This window comes from Trachurus trachurus (assembly GCF_905171665.1).
Source record: "Trachurus trachurus genome assembly, chromosome: 16".
Classification (NCBI taxonomy): Eukaryota; Metazoa; Chordata; class Actinopteri; order Carangiformes; family Carangidae; genus Trachurus; species Trachurus trachurus.
The window spans coordinates 18,679,611-18,695,826 of NC_139902.1; the positions used below are offsets into that span (position 1 = coordinate 18,679,611).

The 16,216-nt window shown below is 41.8% G+C and overlaps 2 protein-coding genes across 2 annotated transcripts; one reads left to right on the top strand and one right to left on the bottom strand.

Annotated features, from left to right (window-relative positions):
* Positions 1-382: 382 nt before the first annotated feature.
* Positions 383-10,755, bottom strand: mrpl13 (mitochondrial ribosomal protein L13). The gene is made up of 7 exons (XM_083989591.1): positions 10,653-10,755; positions 9,339-9,462; positions 8,992-9,085; positions 8,644-8,704; positions 7,098-7,184; positions 5,117-5,238; positions 383-847 (listed from the first exon to the last, which is right to left on the bottom strand). The coding sequence occupies exons 1-7, from the start codon at positions 10,677-10,679 to the stop codon at positions 823-825; spliced, it is 540 nt and encodes a 179-aa protein (XP_083845717.1). The 5' UTR covers positions 10,680-10,755; the 3' UTR covers positions 383-822.
* Positions 10,756-10,996: 241 nt separating this feature from the next.
* Positions 10,997-14,027, top strand: dscc1 (DNA replication and sister chromatid cohesion 1). Its single transcript, XM_083988938.1, has 9 exons — positions 10,997-11,330; positions 11,788-11,956; positions 12,085-12,219; positions 12,413-12,503; positions 12,600-12,738; positions 12,929-12,981; positions 13,123-13,277; positions 13,633-13,781; positions 13,908-14,027. Exons 1-9 carry the CDS (start codon positions 11,161-11,163, stop codon positions 14,017-14,019), a joined length of 1,173 nt encoding a protein of 390 aa, XP_083845064.1. The 5' UTR covers positions 10,997-11,160; the 3' UTR covers positions 14,020-14,027.
* The last annotated feature ends 2,189 nt before the right edge of the window (positions 14,028-16,216 follow it).

Sequence of the window (16,216 nt, forward strand, 5' to 3'; positions counted from 1 at the left end):
TGTTCTTATGCAAAGTTGGGCCTGCTCACTGTGGAAACTGTTTCTCACTGGTTGATCTCTGACCTCGCGCTGGAAGGAGACCTGGAGCTAGTTATTATTCCAAACAGTCTGCTGCCTCTCGATGAAACCAGTAAGGACTGAAGCTCGACTGTAATCTTTGCCCCTCCTGCACTGCAGTCTGAAAAAACAAGCACTAAAGTTAGTAAAAAAGTTGAGCTGTGAGCCGGCCCGGGTCCATTTGAGATTTGAACTGTCCAACTTGAACAGTTTTAATAAGGAATGTGTCTCACCACCATGCCCCTTAGTACAATATGAACTTATTTATTTTCTATTTTGTTTGCTTTTATAACCAATAAATCTGTAATGAACGACAACGTTGTGCTTTAGGTCATTTATTGAACTTTAACACAGATTTTACAGTATTTATGTAAAAACCACTTCACAGAAACAGATTCATTCAAATTGTTTGACTATTTTACAATTCAGCAGAATCACACAGGGAGATCTCAAACTTGGTCCACCAAGGCCAAAACAGCTGACAGAGGGGTTGTTGTTGTGTTAATGTGCACACACAGAGCAGCAGAGAGTTTGTGTTGATGATGCTTGCGTCTGTGTCATCACTTTGGACCAGTCCAGTCAGGCTTTGATGTCAGAGCTTACACAGAAAACACAAAATCTGACAGTGTAATATTTCATAAAACCTCTCAGGCCTTAAACTTCTGCAATACTTTTGTGTCATAACCACAAATAAAAATGGGGGGAAACTGCTGCCTTCGGTGTAGCACTAATGGGAAACTCTCCTCACGTCAAAGAGCCTTGATTTCATTTCATCTTGTAGTCTTCAGGTCTGCGGAGAAAACACAGGATGGCACATTAGTATGGGGAGGCATAAAAGTCTGGAAAACGAAGCGATTACAAGAAAAAAAACACGGAGAGAAAGTGACAGATGAGAAACCAGACAGATCTTATCATTTCTTCTTTTTAAAATGAGACAGGACACAGCATCCTCTTTGTGTTTTTCCCCCTTTAATTTCAAGCAGAAATTGCAGCAGACAGATACTATCAGAGAACGCCGTATTGGTTTTGAGACAAAGTAGAAAAAACATTATAAAGTGTAATAGCTCTGCTATCAACTACAGCAGTATATTTCTGTCTGTGGCGTCACTGTGTGGTTACTATTGCATATCCAATAATAATCTTTTGCCTCTGCTCCAAAGGTTTTCTGAGAGAATATTAACAATGTGTTTAATAAAGGGTAATGACTGAATCGCCCCTTACGACCTCAACCTCGTCCCCCCTGACACACACACACACACATTTGTGTATATTTGATCAGTAAAATGAATGAGACAGAGTGTGAGGGAATATTAACTAGGCCACGGCCTGTCTCTTACATAAACCAGAATGACCTTGACAACCACACAGTGACAGGCCTGAGCGCAGCACTGATTGGTTGAGGAGATTGGATCAGTAAACAATAGGAAGTGGCTCATTTATCACCACACACACAGACCACGCCAAACGCCTCGTGCACATTCTGTACACGCTGCACAAACTACTGAGGACAGTAACTGAATGAAAACTATTTTTTGGATCAGCGCCCTCTGCGCAAATTCAGTGTTTTCCCTTAATTTAATTCAGATGTTGGTGCCAAACACTGGCTGATTTGTTCAAATGTGTTTCGTGCACCAGGTGATGCACTATCAGGATCATAAAGTACTGCTCCTGGAATTAAAGGGCCTGTCCCATATTATGCGAAATCCACTTTATAATGGTTTTGTAGCGATTATATGTGTTCCCGTGGCCTTTCTATGACACCTGATGGAAAAAAAAAAAGTATGTTCGCTCCCTTCACTTTTTTTGAGATCATGTGCCCAAGCGGGCGAGTTGGAAATACTGCTGATCCTGACGTCAAGAGCAGTGCTAACTCCACCTCCCGACCCTGTAATACCCCCCCTGAGCCAGTCTAGAAAAACGTGAGCTCCGCCTGCTGAGATTTTTTTCAGAACAGCGACAGTCAAGCAGCCCAAGTGCGAAGTTATCGGCTGAAACAAGCAGCATGAACATTTATTTTCCCTCCCTTCCTTCATCCGAGCCTTGCAAGAGACAGTGGCTGGGGGTGGACTGGCTGGAATATTCTTTGAATACCCCACAATACAATGTGGTTGGACAACTTTAGACCTTCTATGTGAATGGTTGAAAAACAGCATAATATGGGACCTTTAAAGGGTTAATCCACCCAAATTATAGCTACACATAATCTCACTCTCACTCCTGTGGGAATGAACATGCAGATTTGGTTTTATTGAGTCTCAGATTTCAGCCTCAAAACTAATAAAATGGAGATGAATTGAATTGTATTTGTGGTGCTCACGGCACTGAACTATTACATTTAGAGAAATTCAATAGCGTAATAACAGGCACTGCAGAAACAATGTCCCTGTTGTTCAACTAAAGGCACACTGTGTTGTTCATATGGACTGTTTCCTCAGTGGAAGGTCGTCCCAATTAGAGCCGAGTGATTAATTGGATTTTATTTTTGATTATAATTTTAGCTTACAGTGATTATGATTCATCCCCCTGAGAAAAAAAAACATCCAACATTGTCAGTTCCTCCTGGTACTGATGAGACATATCCATCAAAGCTTTCTTTGTGTACTGGAAAAACAATATACTTTCTGTTTTGAAATCTGTTTTTTCTTTTTAAAGTTCAATAAACATGTAGTGTTTCTAAAGTAACATGATCTTAATATTGATCAGAGGTTGTTGTTTTTATTTTTTGCCAAACTGAACAGTCCTCGTCCCAAAGAAAGATGCTGACACTGATGTCTGGTTTAGTAAAGAAACCAGAGCGTTGATTTTCCTATTAAATGAAACGCAGCTGACCTCCACTGTACTGAGGACGAATCTGGACGAAGCTGGTTGGCGTGGAGACGGGTGATGTGGGTGACCTCATTCATAGCTTGAGACAAATGTCATCTACTGCACTTTATTAACCGTTTTAATTTACTTTATCTTTAGTTCACCGTCTACCTTAGTGACGTTAGTGTTCAGCTGCTGCTCCTTTTGGATGTGGAGCTGTGACCCTGACCAGGTTAAACAGCTGGAAGAACAGCTGGAGCAGAGAACGGTCTCTGTTAACCCATCCAAATGATGTTTACTGCAGGTGAGCCCAGAGAAATGCGACAGGACGACTCTGACATAGCATCAAAAGGGGGGGGGGGGTCACAGTGTCAGTCTAATCTCCAACCAGAAAAATAGCCCACTCAGAAAAGCCATGAATATGATTATGCTGAATAACAGATGCCGTGTCTCAGAGCCCACGGAGAAACCTTGTACGTCTAAACAGTCAGGGAGCCGTGGAAGGCGGCCGACTTTCCCCACATGTGTTTGTGACATTTTACTATTTATATTCAAAGATTTGGCGCAGCACCTGGGCCCGGGGAAAAAAACAGAGATGTGTGAGATACAAGGTTTATGTTAAACAATACAACATCTATAGAGCAGCGGCTGAATGAACCGTGACGTCTGCTGCTGGCAACGAGAACAACGGCCCTAAATTTTAACGCTTTTCAGGAGTCTGGCGTCAAACCATCATCCAACACAGAAGAAAAACATCCAACAGCCTCTAAAATAAAGTAGATAAAAACGTCATACTGTATATTTAGTTGCTAGAGCTCAATGCAAGTTGATCCTCTGACTGGTATCGAGGAGTAATTTTAACTCCCATGAATCAAGTGGCTGCCGCCGGTCCAACAGTCAGTCCTCGTTCTGTGTGTCATGCCACATGCAGCACTGACAGCTCTTTGTTGGCTGACAATCATTCTCACCGCAGCCGCATGTGTTTCTAGTTACCATGAAAACTATTGCATCTTATTTTTTCCTGCGCGAGGGGGAGAGAGAGAGAGAGTCGGAGTCACAACGGCCACAAAAGGAGGAGGTTGGCAGGCGACGGCGTCTGAGCTGGATCCATTCATGCATGTGTTGCTTGGTAGGACCATGAACACAAGGCGCTGTGCACTACTGACCACGTCTGAGCAGGGTGAAGCAGTGCTCCAGTGTAAACCCCCACACACCCACACACCCCCTGTATTCATTACACAAAGACTGCACCGCACTGGTTAATTACCGGTGACATGCCACCTACTGTGAGTCTCCTCTGGAGCCAACCAGCAGTGTGACTGAGCGCGGCCGAGGAGGAGGAGAAGGGTGCCAAAGGAAAATGCCACTTTGTTGTTGTCTCAGCATCGTCTGTTGGTTTCAAACCTCTAATTCCTCCCGGAGCGAAAACACAAAAGCTTTTGTTTACCTCAAACACGTTGTCTCCTGTTGTTGAGTATTTGAGCCTGATTGGTTTTATATAATTGTTGTTATACAGATGTAACAAAACTGACGGAGAAGCAGCTGTTCTCCAAACAGTCAGGTTGGCACGGACGCTCAACGCATCGCTGCGAGATTGTTCTCAGTTCAACGTCACCCCCGTTGGCTGCTCCTCATTAGTACAACACACAAACACTGACACACATGCACACACAGCTCTGTGTGTGTGCCTTTTGTGTTTGCATTACTCTCATCCTGTTATGAGCTTCTACCAAGGAACATTATGTTTGACGTCGCCTGGTGACAACTGAGCCACAAATAACAAAAAGTGAAAACACGACTGTATACATTATAATATAAAATATTCAACCATAGCATACAAACAGTGATCATTAAAAATTAAAAAGGCAAACCTGAAAACAACTCTTTAATATGAGATATTACAATTGTGTGCAAATGTGTGTACCGAGAGTCTCTCTCTCTCTCTACCAACAGTTATTCAATGTAGGTTACGATTTTCACTTGAGGGTGGAAGTACACTACAGACACTGTGACTCACTCTGTATTAAAAAAAAAAAAGCTGTAGCCCAGAGGGTCTTACATGAATTTGTAACATTCACACATATAAATGTCTTTGTCTTTATTCCTGTGAGTCACTGATCCTGTTAATGTGTGCAGTGCAGAAGTTTCATTGTGCTTCTGTACTTCTGTGCATGTGCGGCATCATCTACATGTCACTGTGAGGGCTGTGTGCGTTTCAAGTTGTGTGTGTGTGTGTGCGTGTGTTTCTACATACGGTGTCCACAGCCTGGGGAAGGCGTCTATCTCCTCCTGGGTGTACTCGCTGAGTTTCCTGGGGATTTCTCTGGGCTGAGGCAGCTCCTCCGTCAGGTTGGCTCGGATGTCCTCTGGCAGCTCCTGGCCGGGGGTTGGACAAAGGACAGTGTTTTAGGCAGGACACAAAATTAGAGGAGAAAGGAAGGAAATGGGATGAGGAGAAGAACTGGAAGGAGGTAACAGGAAAAAGAAGGTGAAAATAAAGACCAAGGTGTCGTTTACACCTCCGGAGCAGCTCACATATTCCAGTCAAAGGAGAATCCATCATTGTCCCGGGCTGACACACAGTCACCGTCATTAATATTCATTAAAGGTGGGTGTGTGCCTACAGATTTATTAACAAAAACAAGAGGCCTCTCTCAACTTTACACTAGTCCGCATTGTTCTGAATTGCAGATGGGACTGCAGACATTCATGGGGCTGGAGGAGTCCATCTGCTTGTAATTAGGGATGCACGCCGCACAACATCAATTCAGATGTCAAGGCAGGACGAAATCAGAGACAGGTATCCTCACCTCTAAATCCTGACACCAAAACAGCCCACGTACCACAAACTCCACGCTCCGACTTCCTACTCATGTCACATAGCACTGGAATTAATGACGGTGCTCCCGCCACACGGATAAAAATTTACATCAAGTTAATTTTTGGGCTCGACGCCCGGGTCAATTAACAGCCTGTCGACCGCTTCTTCTGTTTCAATCCATTTCAGAAGCCGCGATGTACGACACCGCCGGTTCTCGCCAATGCAATTTTAAAACAATCAAAATTTTTATGCCGGGGAGCGCCAAAGGTGTTGTCTATGGACTGCAGAGGCCGTAACTCACCGTGACAGTGACGTAATGGATGTTTTCTCTTCTGAATGAAGGAGTCAGAGGAGACAGTTTGACACTTGATAACCGAGTGGAAACACATTCGTCACACCAGCGTTTAAATGTGCTCAAAGACCTATTCACTGATTTTTCATGGCTTCTCAGTATGAACTGTATTTCTAAACACAATACACAAAACAAAAGGCGTCAACTAACTAACTCCTGCTTATACAGACATCCAGAACCACAGCCAGTTTCTGACCATCCAGTGTATGTAGGTCAAATATTCACTTTCCCTCAGCTCCTGTCTTTATTGGGGCATGAAAAGTATCTGCTTCTTTAGTTTCTAAATGCTGCTCTGTGTTCATCAGCTGGTCTCTGACTCTCTCTCTCTGCCATCTGCTGCCGAGCTGCAGCCGCGTACAGTAGGTTCATCAGAGCTGCCTCTGGGAAAGTGAAAGTGAACCAAGACAGTAAAGCTCTAAAGTGAAATAAATCAACACCTTCATATTATTTCACAGTGATTTAGGCCGTGCAAAGCTCATTGCACCAATTTTACATGTAAAAAATAAAAATAGAAAACTGCAGAATTTAATTAAATTTTTAATTAACACAGAGGTTTGAGGTTTTACTTTTTATATTTGTGGAATTTTTGATTTAAAAAAAAAAGGAAAATTGAAAAAGAAAAGAGCTTTTATCTGTGTTTGCCCAAGAAGGCAGGATTTAAGTATCCAACTCAACTTGCGTCTGATTGGCTGGCTGAGATCGTTTAAATTGTAAACTCAAGTGTTAGAAAGATCTTCATTTGACCTGTTGTAGCTTTAAGTTGTGAAAGTGATTCTTAGGCCTGATAGTGAGAAGAACAAATACTCTATAATAGTCAAGGTAATAATCATGCTAAACTACATCTATTAATCTTAAATTAACTTATATTAACTGTAAAAGGTGAAGCAGCTGAAAACCTTGACCCAGATAAAGGTTGGAAATAAATAAGATTAAAATTGTCTCATCCCTTCTCATCATGCGCCCACTCTCTGATCGTCCTTAATAAGTCTGGATGATGAAGTTGTCGGTGGAGAATATGTCAAAATGTCAGCGCAGACGAATGGAACAGGAAACGGGACTTACGTCATCAGAGAAGATGTGTAATCGCTGCATCATGGTGCGCCGATGTAGGTTCCTAGGCAGCATGCCGTAAACTGCCAACTTCACAATCTGGTGAAAGGAATCACATTGAAAAGGTTGAAAAGTCAACTCCCTGTTTCTCGTAAAAAATCAGCATCTACAAGCAACCTTACGCACTCTTTCCATGTTTTTCTTAAATTTGCTTCCCCAAAAAAAATTCACTTTGTTTCTCAACGCGAGTCTGGTTTGCTAAAATGTGAATTCAACTTGGATGGAGTTACTGGACTGAGATATTGGACAGATATACTGGAGAGAGGCCGCGCTGACGAATCATTCATCTGTCCAAATCCATTTCTCCCTCTTCTCTCTCTCCAACCCACCGAACCTCGCTTTCAGCTAAACCGCCATCGGGACGCACGCCTGTGGTCGGAGGCTGGAGCTGAACCTGCATCAGCAAAGAGCCGCGACATGTCTCCTGGTTTCGGGAAGGATCTGGGAACCGGTACAGGTCATTCACCTACTTTAGGTCGTTCCAACATGACAGGAGCAATTTTTGTGGATTTTTGATTCGTCTCATGCTGCATGGCTCTAATTCTGCTTCTGACATGTTAAATGATTCTGGAGAGACACTGTTGCTATTGTGCAACATCAAGTCAAATCAAATCCACATCAAATGTTAAGCTCCCTACTCAGATTTAATTCCCACTGTTAAGTCTAAGCAGGGTGTGTGTGTGCGTGTGTGGGAAAAGGCCAAACAAATGAAGCAATAGACAATCACCTAATATATCAATAAATCAATATGACAGCGGACAGCCCACAGAGAAGAGGAACAAGTAAGGAGTTTTTAAGAAAATGTTGCTTAAATGAGTGAACAGTGAATATATTTGGGACTATTTTTCCATGTGGATTAATACACATTTTGGGTTTGTAGAATATTTTCTTGCCGCAGAATCAACTCAGAGATGAACACCGTTGCCTCTGTGGGGCTGTTGTGGTGAAGTAATTTCCCCCACTGTGATTTAAGATGGCTTAACGGCGCAGTACGCAGAGTATGCGATTTCTGTCAGGACTCTCTCCACAGCTGAGACTGCTGCTCTCCACACATCAGGCTCCAAATATAATTCTATCTGAGTGTAAACAAGCGAAGCTCTGGTCCTGCTGTAACACAATGAAGGGTCCGTAACGCTGAAATCGTGAATATGCAACACGACCAAAACCCCCGGGATTTATCCCTGAACTGACATTCTCGTAGCGAGTTTCACCATCAGCAGTGTAAATCCACTGCTGTTTAATCCCTGTGCTCTGCGCTACACATTAATGCGCACAAGCAGCACATACGAAGGCAGGGATAAACGTCAAACCATGAAACACCTACTCTGCACAGCATGAGGCAGACAGAAATTATACTAATCTCCACCACCAATGTGGATTAAAATCATACGGGGCAGTGTAATAGGAATCTGTGGTGTAAGGTGTGACGGCAGAGGCATTTCTCAGACTTGAGGATGTTTTTTGTCAGGAAGTTAAAATACTGACTGACGATACTCACAGCTTTCGGGTCTTTGTGATGCAGCTGGGCAGCTGTGACTTGTTTGAAGCCACCTGGAAACCTTGGGGAAAAAGACAAGCTAAGTCAGTCTCTGTTGTCCATGACACACTGACACCATGCAGCCTCAACTGTGTTTACTGTTTACAAATATACCAGAAATGAAAAAGAGTGACATCTTCTACTGAGCACAATTAATCAATAGATGTTGGGTGTTTTGTTTGAGCAATTAATTAATTCTGGCCTCACTGCGCATCACATACAACTAGAGGCTAGTGAGATCTACATTTCATTAAAACACAAAAGCAACAGGAGACAAGGTGTCATCATGTGATGTTAACGGACACTTACCCTGAGTGTGATGAGTAGACTTTCTGTTCCCATTTGTTGCCAGAGAAAGCTATGTGTTTGGTGTTTATTACTACTACATGGTCGCCACAGTCACCTGCAAAGATGATGAAGAGTTTACTGTTATGTTAGAAACTATAAGAGGAAATACTGCAGTGTAGTCCAATGACTGTAGTAAACACAGCAGCTAGTTTGCTGGACCAGTAAAAAAAAAAAGAAAATCATGAGAATGAAACAAGATGATTTTAAAGGTTTATCCTCTACTGCCACCGTGTGGACATCCCTCGCCCTAACAGCCTTGAACAGGGATGTGACTGCGGGAGGGAGGGGACAGGTGTAGCTGTACTCACTGAGTGCATGGTAGATGGGTTTGTGTTTCCCCTGTAGTCTCACAGAACACATGCTTGCAATCTTCCCAGGAGGCTGCATCCTGGCGTCGACCACGAACCAGGAGCGGGCGAAGGTTGCCCATTGCTGAAAGCAGAAGATTATTTTTAAACAATGGCTTCAATAAGCCGACAGCCATGATGGGACCATGACAGGTTTAATGGTGTGAGAAACAAACTAGTCGTCTTATTATCATTAATGTGTGGACTCACTGTCAAGACACACTGAATAAAACAGAGCCATTGTTAATGTTGTTAGTTAACACGTGTCATTCCTGTTGTGAGAAGAAGTCATAACATCTGCTGCAAAAAAACACCTATGACATCACACTAAGTATTAAACTAACTGTCTCTTATATAGTACTTTAAATAATAGTACCATTAATTAACTACACAAGATACAAGTGTCAGCAAACTCTTCTACTCAGATTGTGACAGACACATACCATACTTCATGACTGTATGACTCGTGGGTCGTGGCTATACTCGGTAATTAAAAGCACCACCAAGCCAAACGCTTTTAAGTTAATAAAACAATCTCGTGTTAAGAAACATTTTTGGCCAATTAAAATGTTTGGAGCGTATCCATCACACAATGCTATAAATGAAGGCATCTGATTGGTCTCAAATGCATTTTGCAGCATGACAACGGAGCCAAAGAATAAAACCAGATCCCCATCATCATCATCATCATGAAGTCAGTCTTAGATCACAAGAAAAGACTGAGGAAGAAGAAACTGTGACAGGTTCTTCAAAGATGCTGTGAACAACCCGCCCTGAAAAACTGAGTGGATTATACAGCGAGGAGAACTGCTGCTGATTTTAAGACAGGGCGGCCAAATCAGCTTTTAAAAACACAATACAGTAGAACTAAATAATCAATTTTGACATTGATTCCTATGTCATTTCCATTACAGTATCATCCAGACCAACCAGGGTGTCCACAGCTCAGGCTTTAGGACAAACACACGGATGTGAAAACAGGGAGTTAGGAGAACTCGTCTAGAAAGAAGTAACCCCCAAAATATTCCCTCAACAACGTTTCATTATGTTGTAATTTGACTTGATGTGAACGTTTACCCATTTAACATTGTTCACTAATTAAGAAGAAAACCATTACATTAATATTGACAGATAATCACACACACACACACACCGCGGCTAGCTCGTTAGCAACGCCGGCTAACATTGTGGCTATCGATATTGTAAACACAGAAAAGTCAAAGTCAAAACGTGAGGTAAAACGAAGATAATTCACAGTTTAATGTGTAAATTCACCTGGGCAGATCTGGAGAAACTTGACATTTCGACGACGCCACTAACGCATCCTCAAAACATTTGACCCTCAGCGTGAGCAGCGGTCCGTCCTGTAAATGTACTCGGTTGAAACAAGAATCGATACTCCACTGATCCTGTTTAAACTTTATCGATAAATCTGGCTCGTGTGGCAAAATATAGTGTTACGGTCATGTGACACGTAAGAAAATGTCGATGATGATATCTAAATAAGTACACTTAATAATTGTTTTAGCGTTTATCTAGGTGTCTTTCTGAGTAGTGGTTTCTACCCGGTCCTATTTTGACGTCACAAATAGACCTACGTCACTTCCGCCGCACGGCAGAAAGAGAGCGGGGAAATTTGACAGAGACGGAGGAAGAAAAACAGAGAAGTTTCGACTTAATTTGTACTTTATTATAAAACAGGTATTCACTGTCAGTTTGTCTCGAAGGTCTAAAGGGTTTTAATCGTCGGTATTATCGATCTGAGCCGCCGTCAGAGGTGAAGATGAGGACTTTAGAGGAGGTGCAGGCCACGCTGCAGATCGCCAAGTTAAAAGAAGAGGATCTGCAGTCAACTATCCACTGTCTGAGTTTTGGGGAAAATGTCTCGTCTGCCGACTACTGCCTGATGGAGCTGGACGACACACTGTGCAAACACATAGAAGCTGGTCAAAGGTGAAGTATTGATCATGTGCATTCAGTGTTTTATTGTTTTCTGATTAGCGTCATGATTGATGAAGATGTCAGTGTTGAATGGGGTAAATATCAAAGTCATTAATATTTTTCACCTAAAAAGGCTAAAATGGTTTGATTAACAGAGCAAACCCAAAGGTTATGTAACTTACTAAGATATAAAACAAAGAAAAACTGTGTATTAGGTTGAGGTGATCCAGTTGATCTTGTTTTTTCCGGTTTTTTCACGAAAATGGTTGAAACAAAACTATTTTTAAATGTTCATTTAACTATTATTCAACCCAGTTTGTACTCTTTGCTTATTTAAAACTTGATAATAAGACTCTTGTCCATTTTTTTTCAAACAAGTATGACTATAACTGTGACACAAGATGGACAGAAATGCTTTTGTACTTTTCTTTTATAAATGACAAATTATTATTTTTTTCTTCTTTTCCAGTCTGGTGATTCGCGGCGATAAAGATGAGCATGCAGTGCTGTGTAGCGGTGACAAGACCTACGACCTTAAAATAGCCGACACGTCCAACGTGCTGCTGTTGGTACCAGAATGCAGAACAGCAGACCAGCTCACTCACAGCCAGGACAGCTCACACGTGGTGCACGCTCAGGTACGGCAATGACACATGCAAAACACACACATGTACAGTACCAGGCTGACATCACACACACACATGCACATAAAGGTTGGTTGAGTTTCTGACCCACACACACTAACGGTGTCACACTTCTGTTGCAGATCTGGGGATTTTGCAACAGTTACTGGGAACCGAGGAAGCGGCGTCCTAAACTGAAGAAACTGACAAAGCTTTTAATGGAGAATCCTTATGAAGGTCCAGCTTTAGGAGGACAGGAGGAGAACACAGAGAACAGGGTAAAATAATGTACAGATAGATCATTTAATATTATGTTTGGCTCCTTCGTCAACATCTGTTCATAGTTTGGCCTTTCCTAATTGAAAATAAATGGCAATTAAAACCAGTAATTTGTGTATTGCCAGCTCAGATGTCTTTTCCTGTTATTGTAGTTCTTGGTAAGAGCTTTCTTTTGCCTTTGTCTGTTGTCAGTACACAATGGAGGATCTGTTGGAGAGGATCCAGGCCAGTGAAGAGGAGATAAAGAGCCATTTAGAGACGATCCACGCCTGTCAGGTTGAAGGTAAAGTGTGACCTTTCACATGTATTCATGTATTTGTTGTTTTAACTACCAGATGTAACCAAAGCGTTTCTTTCTTTCTTTCTTTCTTTCCTTCAGGCTACTGGCGTGTGTTGGACTTCGACTATGAGATGAAGCTGCTCGGTCACGTCACTCAGTTGGTGGATTCTGAGTCGTGGTCCTTCAACAAAGTTCCCCTTCAAACCAGTCTGGAGGAGTTAGCCCCACTGGAGCCCAAGTGAGTTAACGCCCAGGATCCTCATGTTCAGTTGTAGAGATCTACAAGAGGAAAAGACTTAAGATTAATAAAATTACTCGTATAACATAATTAGGTTATTCTGCTTTTCCCAGCATCTTTTGTTTGTATTATAATAATAGAGTAAATGGTCGGCCATGTTCTAATAATAATGAGTCTTTCTTATTCACAGAGAGATGATCGAGCACTGTTTGAACTGCTATGGGAAACGTTACACTGAAAATGGTAAAGAGGGAAAAAAAACAACCTTAAGATAAATATTAAACTGATGGATCGTAAAATTTCATTAGTGATCTGATGGTAGAATCTGATCCAGTCTGAAACTCCACAGCGCTAAAATATCTGCGTCCTCCTTTGTCCATGCAGATGAGGTGTTTTACACACTGCACGAGGACAAGGTCTGTCGTGGTATCGCACTAATGCTGCTGCAGAACGCCGTGAAGTTCAACCTGAGGGAGTTTCAGCAGGTTTGGCAGCAGAGCGTCCCAGAGGGCATGAGCACAAGACTGGACCAGCTAAAGGTTAGTCTGCACTTCTTTTATACCTTTTACACTATATAGTCTGTGTCACAGTTCATGTGTGATGTTGTGGATTTTGGAAACAAATTTTCTGCATTATTTACATTTACAAGTTGTCATATCTTCCCCAAAGAAATGCAGAAAAGAGCACAGTCTGTCTCTGTCACAGTACAATAAGTTGGCTTGAATGCATGTAAAGCCACAACACTTTTAGGTTTCAGGAATCAATTAAAATCACCTTTTTTTTGTTTACTTTCCAAATGCCACCTAACTGGACTGAGCCAACATGTAGCCTAGTTGTCGTATAGCTCGCCTTGCCTGCAGCTCTTTCCTACTGACGACTGTGTAAATCTTCCAGAGTGTAGCACTGGTGGACCGTATGTCCCGCCCAGAAACCATCTGCCTGCTGCGGGTGGACGATCTCCCAGAGGACACGCTGGAGCGCTTCAACCACCTCTTCACACTCCGAGAGAAGTGGACAGAAGATGACATCACGCCGTACATACAGTGAGTGTTAGCTGTCCAGGAAGTTAGCATAATTTTAACGAAAAGAAAAATAACACAGAAATTGTCTGAGTTTTTAAGCTTTAAGGAAAGTAGCCTGCTCCATGATGTTCTCTTCTCCTCATGCAGAGACTTGTGTGGAGAGAAACAGACCACCGGAGCCCTCCTGACTAAATACGCACGGTCTTCAATGCAAAATGGGATCAAGGTCTTCAACTCCCGAAGACCTGTGGCCACGTGAACATCGACTCACAACTGATTAATTTACATTTAGTTAATTTCCAGTTTATTTTGCAATTGTCAAAAACATTTTTTGCTCCTTAAAAAATGCTGTTAGTTTTGCAGATATTTATCTTGTAAGGTTATTACAAATAACCACTTAAAATGCAAATGTTAAAGGTTTTGCCCCTAAAATCAAACAGTTTTTTTTTTCCTGTCTGTAAAAATGCTACATGTTTGTAATAAAATACCTTGTAATATTATTACTTGTGTAATCAACTTTAATTGTCAAACCATTTGGTTTTAATTGGCTCTTTCACTCTCCTATTGTCCCTCATTAACTTAAGTTAGACAAATCAATACCTTTTCCATTTCCAAGGTTCATAATACAAGGTTGGTGCTGTGACAGAGGTTGTCCACAAGGTGGAGGCCTGTGTTGACAAATGTGACCAGCTGCCTTTTTCTAGCTGTCCTCTAAATGGCAGTTACCGTATTTCTCACATTTTGATTTACACATCTGTCTAATGTCCACAGGTTGTTTAAAGCCATCAGGTTTCTGCAGTCTAGATCTCCTAATTGCATATATAATTGAAAAATTATATATGCAAAAAAAAATTAAGGTGATTAATCAATCAACAGAAGATTTATAAACTATTTTGTTCACTGCAAAATAGCGTATTTTATTATATTATTATTGTTCAAATCAAGGGTAGAATAAAATGGCTAAAGACAAATCAACATGTTTGTGGTGTGACTGATTATATCTTTGAATTATTAGCAATTCTGCCATGGAACTATTACAAATGTCAAAATTAATAATTTAGGAAAATGAATTATATTTTATGTTGTAAATATACAAATACAAATATTCATCATCCCAGTCTTCCAGGTGGTTACATCATGGCAGCTGCTGCAACATATTTATATTAATCTCCTGTAAACTCTGCTGCACAAACTCAGAGGTGGAGCTTTTCACATGTTACTGTGGCATTTTTCTGATGTTAGAGGACATATTAGCAGAAAAGGAAGTGCAAAATTGAATTTCTGCGTTTTTCTGCCTTCAAATTGCTGTGAACCAATGACAGACGGGTTGACGCGTCACAACCCCAGGGGAGGGCACTAGCGCTAGGAAAGATGGCAGACGAGCACGTATGTATGGTAGCAGGTTGTAAAGCAAAGAGAAATGAGGACTTTAGCCTGCATTACATGCCGAAAAACGCTGCTGTGAGAGAGCAGTGGATCGGCTTTCTTGGTCCCAACACCACTATCCAAAGCAAAAGTGTGGTGTGCAGTCAACACTTTCAGTCTGAGTGCTTCACCAACTGGAATCAAAAACAAATGGGCTTTGCCAGCAAACTCAACCTGAAGCCGGACGCCGTGCCTTCAATTAAGACGCCTTCGCCTGTAACTTCATCGGTAAGTGTAGTTGTTTGTTTTTCTGCCGCATGTTAATAATTCAACCGAGTCTGCCTCGTAGCCTTTGCAAACATTACGGTGGCGTGGTGGGGCCATTGGTGGTCCTCTGACACCGAGGCTCCGACACATGCGCGGTAGCTCATGAAGCATTTGGTTTGGTCACGTGACTTTCATGTCATTCATGAAGCACCGACAATGTTTTGGTTGTCTCTCGGCTCTTCTTTATCTCTGTGAGAGCTGAGCTGAGCCTCGAAGCACATAGAAACTGAGGCGGCAGAGATTTGGTTGGAAAGTGTAGCATTCAGTACCAGGAATTCTATAACATTACTAAACCATGATATGTGGAGCAGAGGAAAACAATTTATTCAAGCGTTGTAACACGTCCTGTAGGCTACAGTCATGAAATATAGTGGCGCACCGTGATTACATCAGGCTCTCACTCGTCAGACGTAGTATTGAATCCATAGATTGAATCCCACGCCGAACTAGCTATACTTCTTTTCTATGTTGAAATGAGATCACATTTGTCATCTACTCTACACCATTTCACATCGTAAAACTGTACCAACCATAAACTGTTAAGACTTGTTTCAGAGAATGTGATTCATAGCAGAGGCTAATATATCAGGCTAAGTAGCCTATAACCAAAGCCTATCACAATATGCCAAATAAGAAACAGAGTAACTTCTTGTTTATTTTATATTTTATTGTGTCAGCTTGAAACCATACAGCCATGTAACGTTAGTTGAACAGAGTGAGCATGGCAAATCAAATCTCAAACAATCAATGAACCAATGAATGAC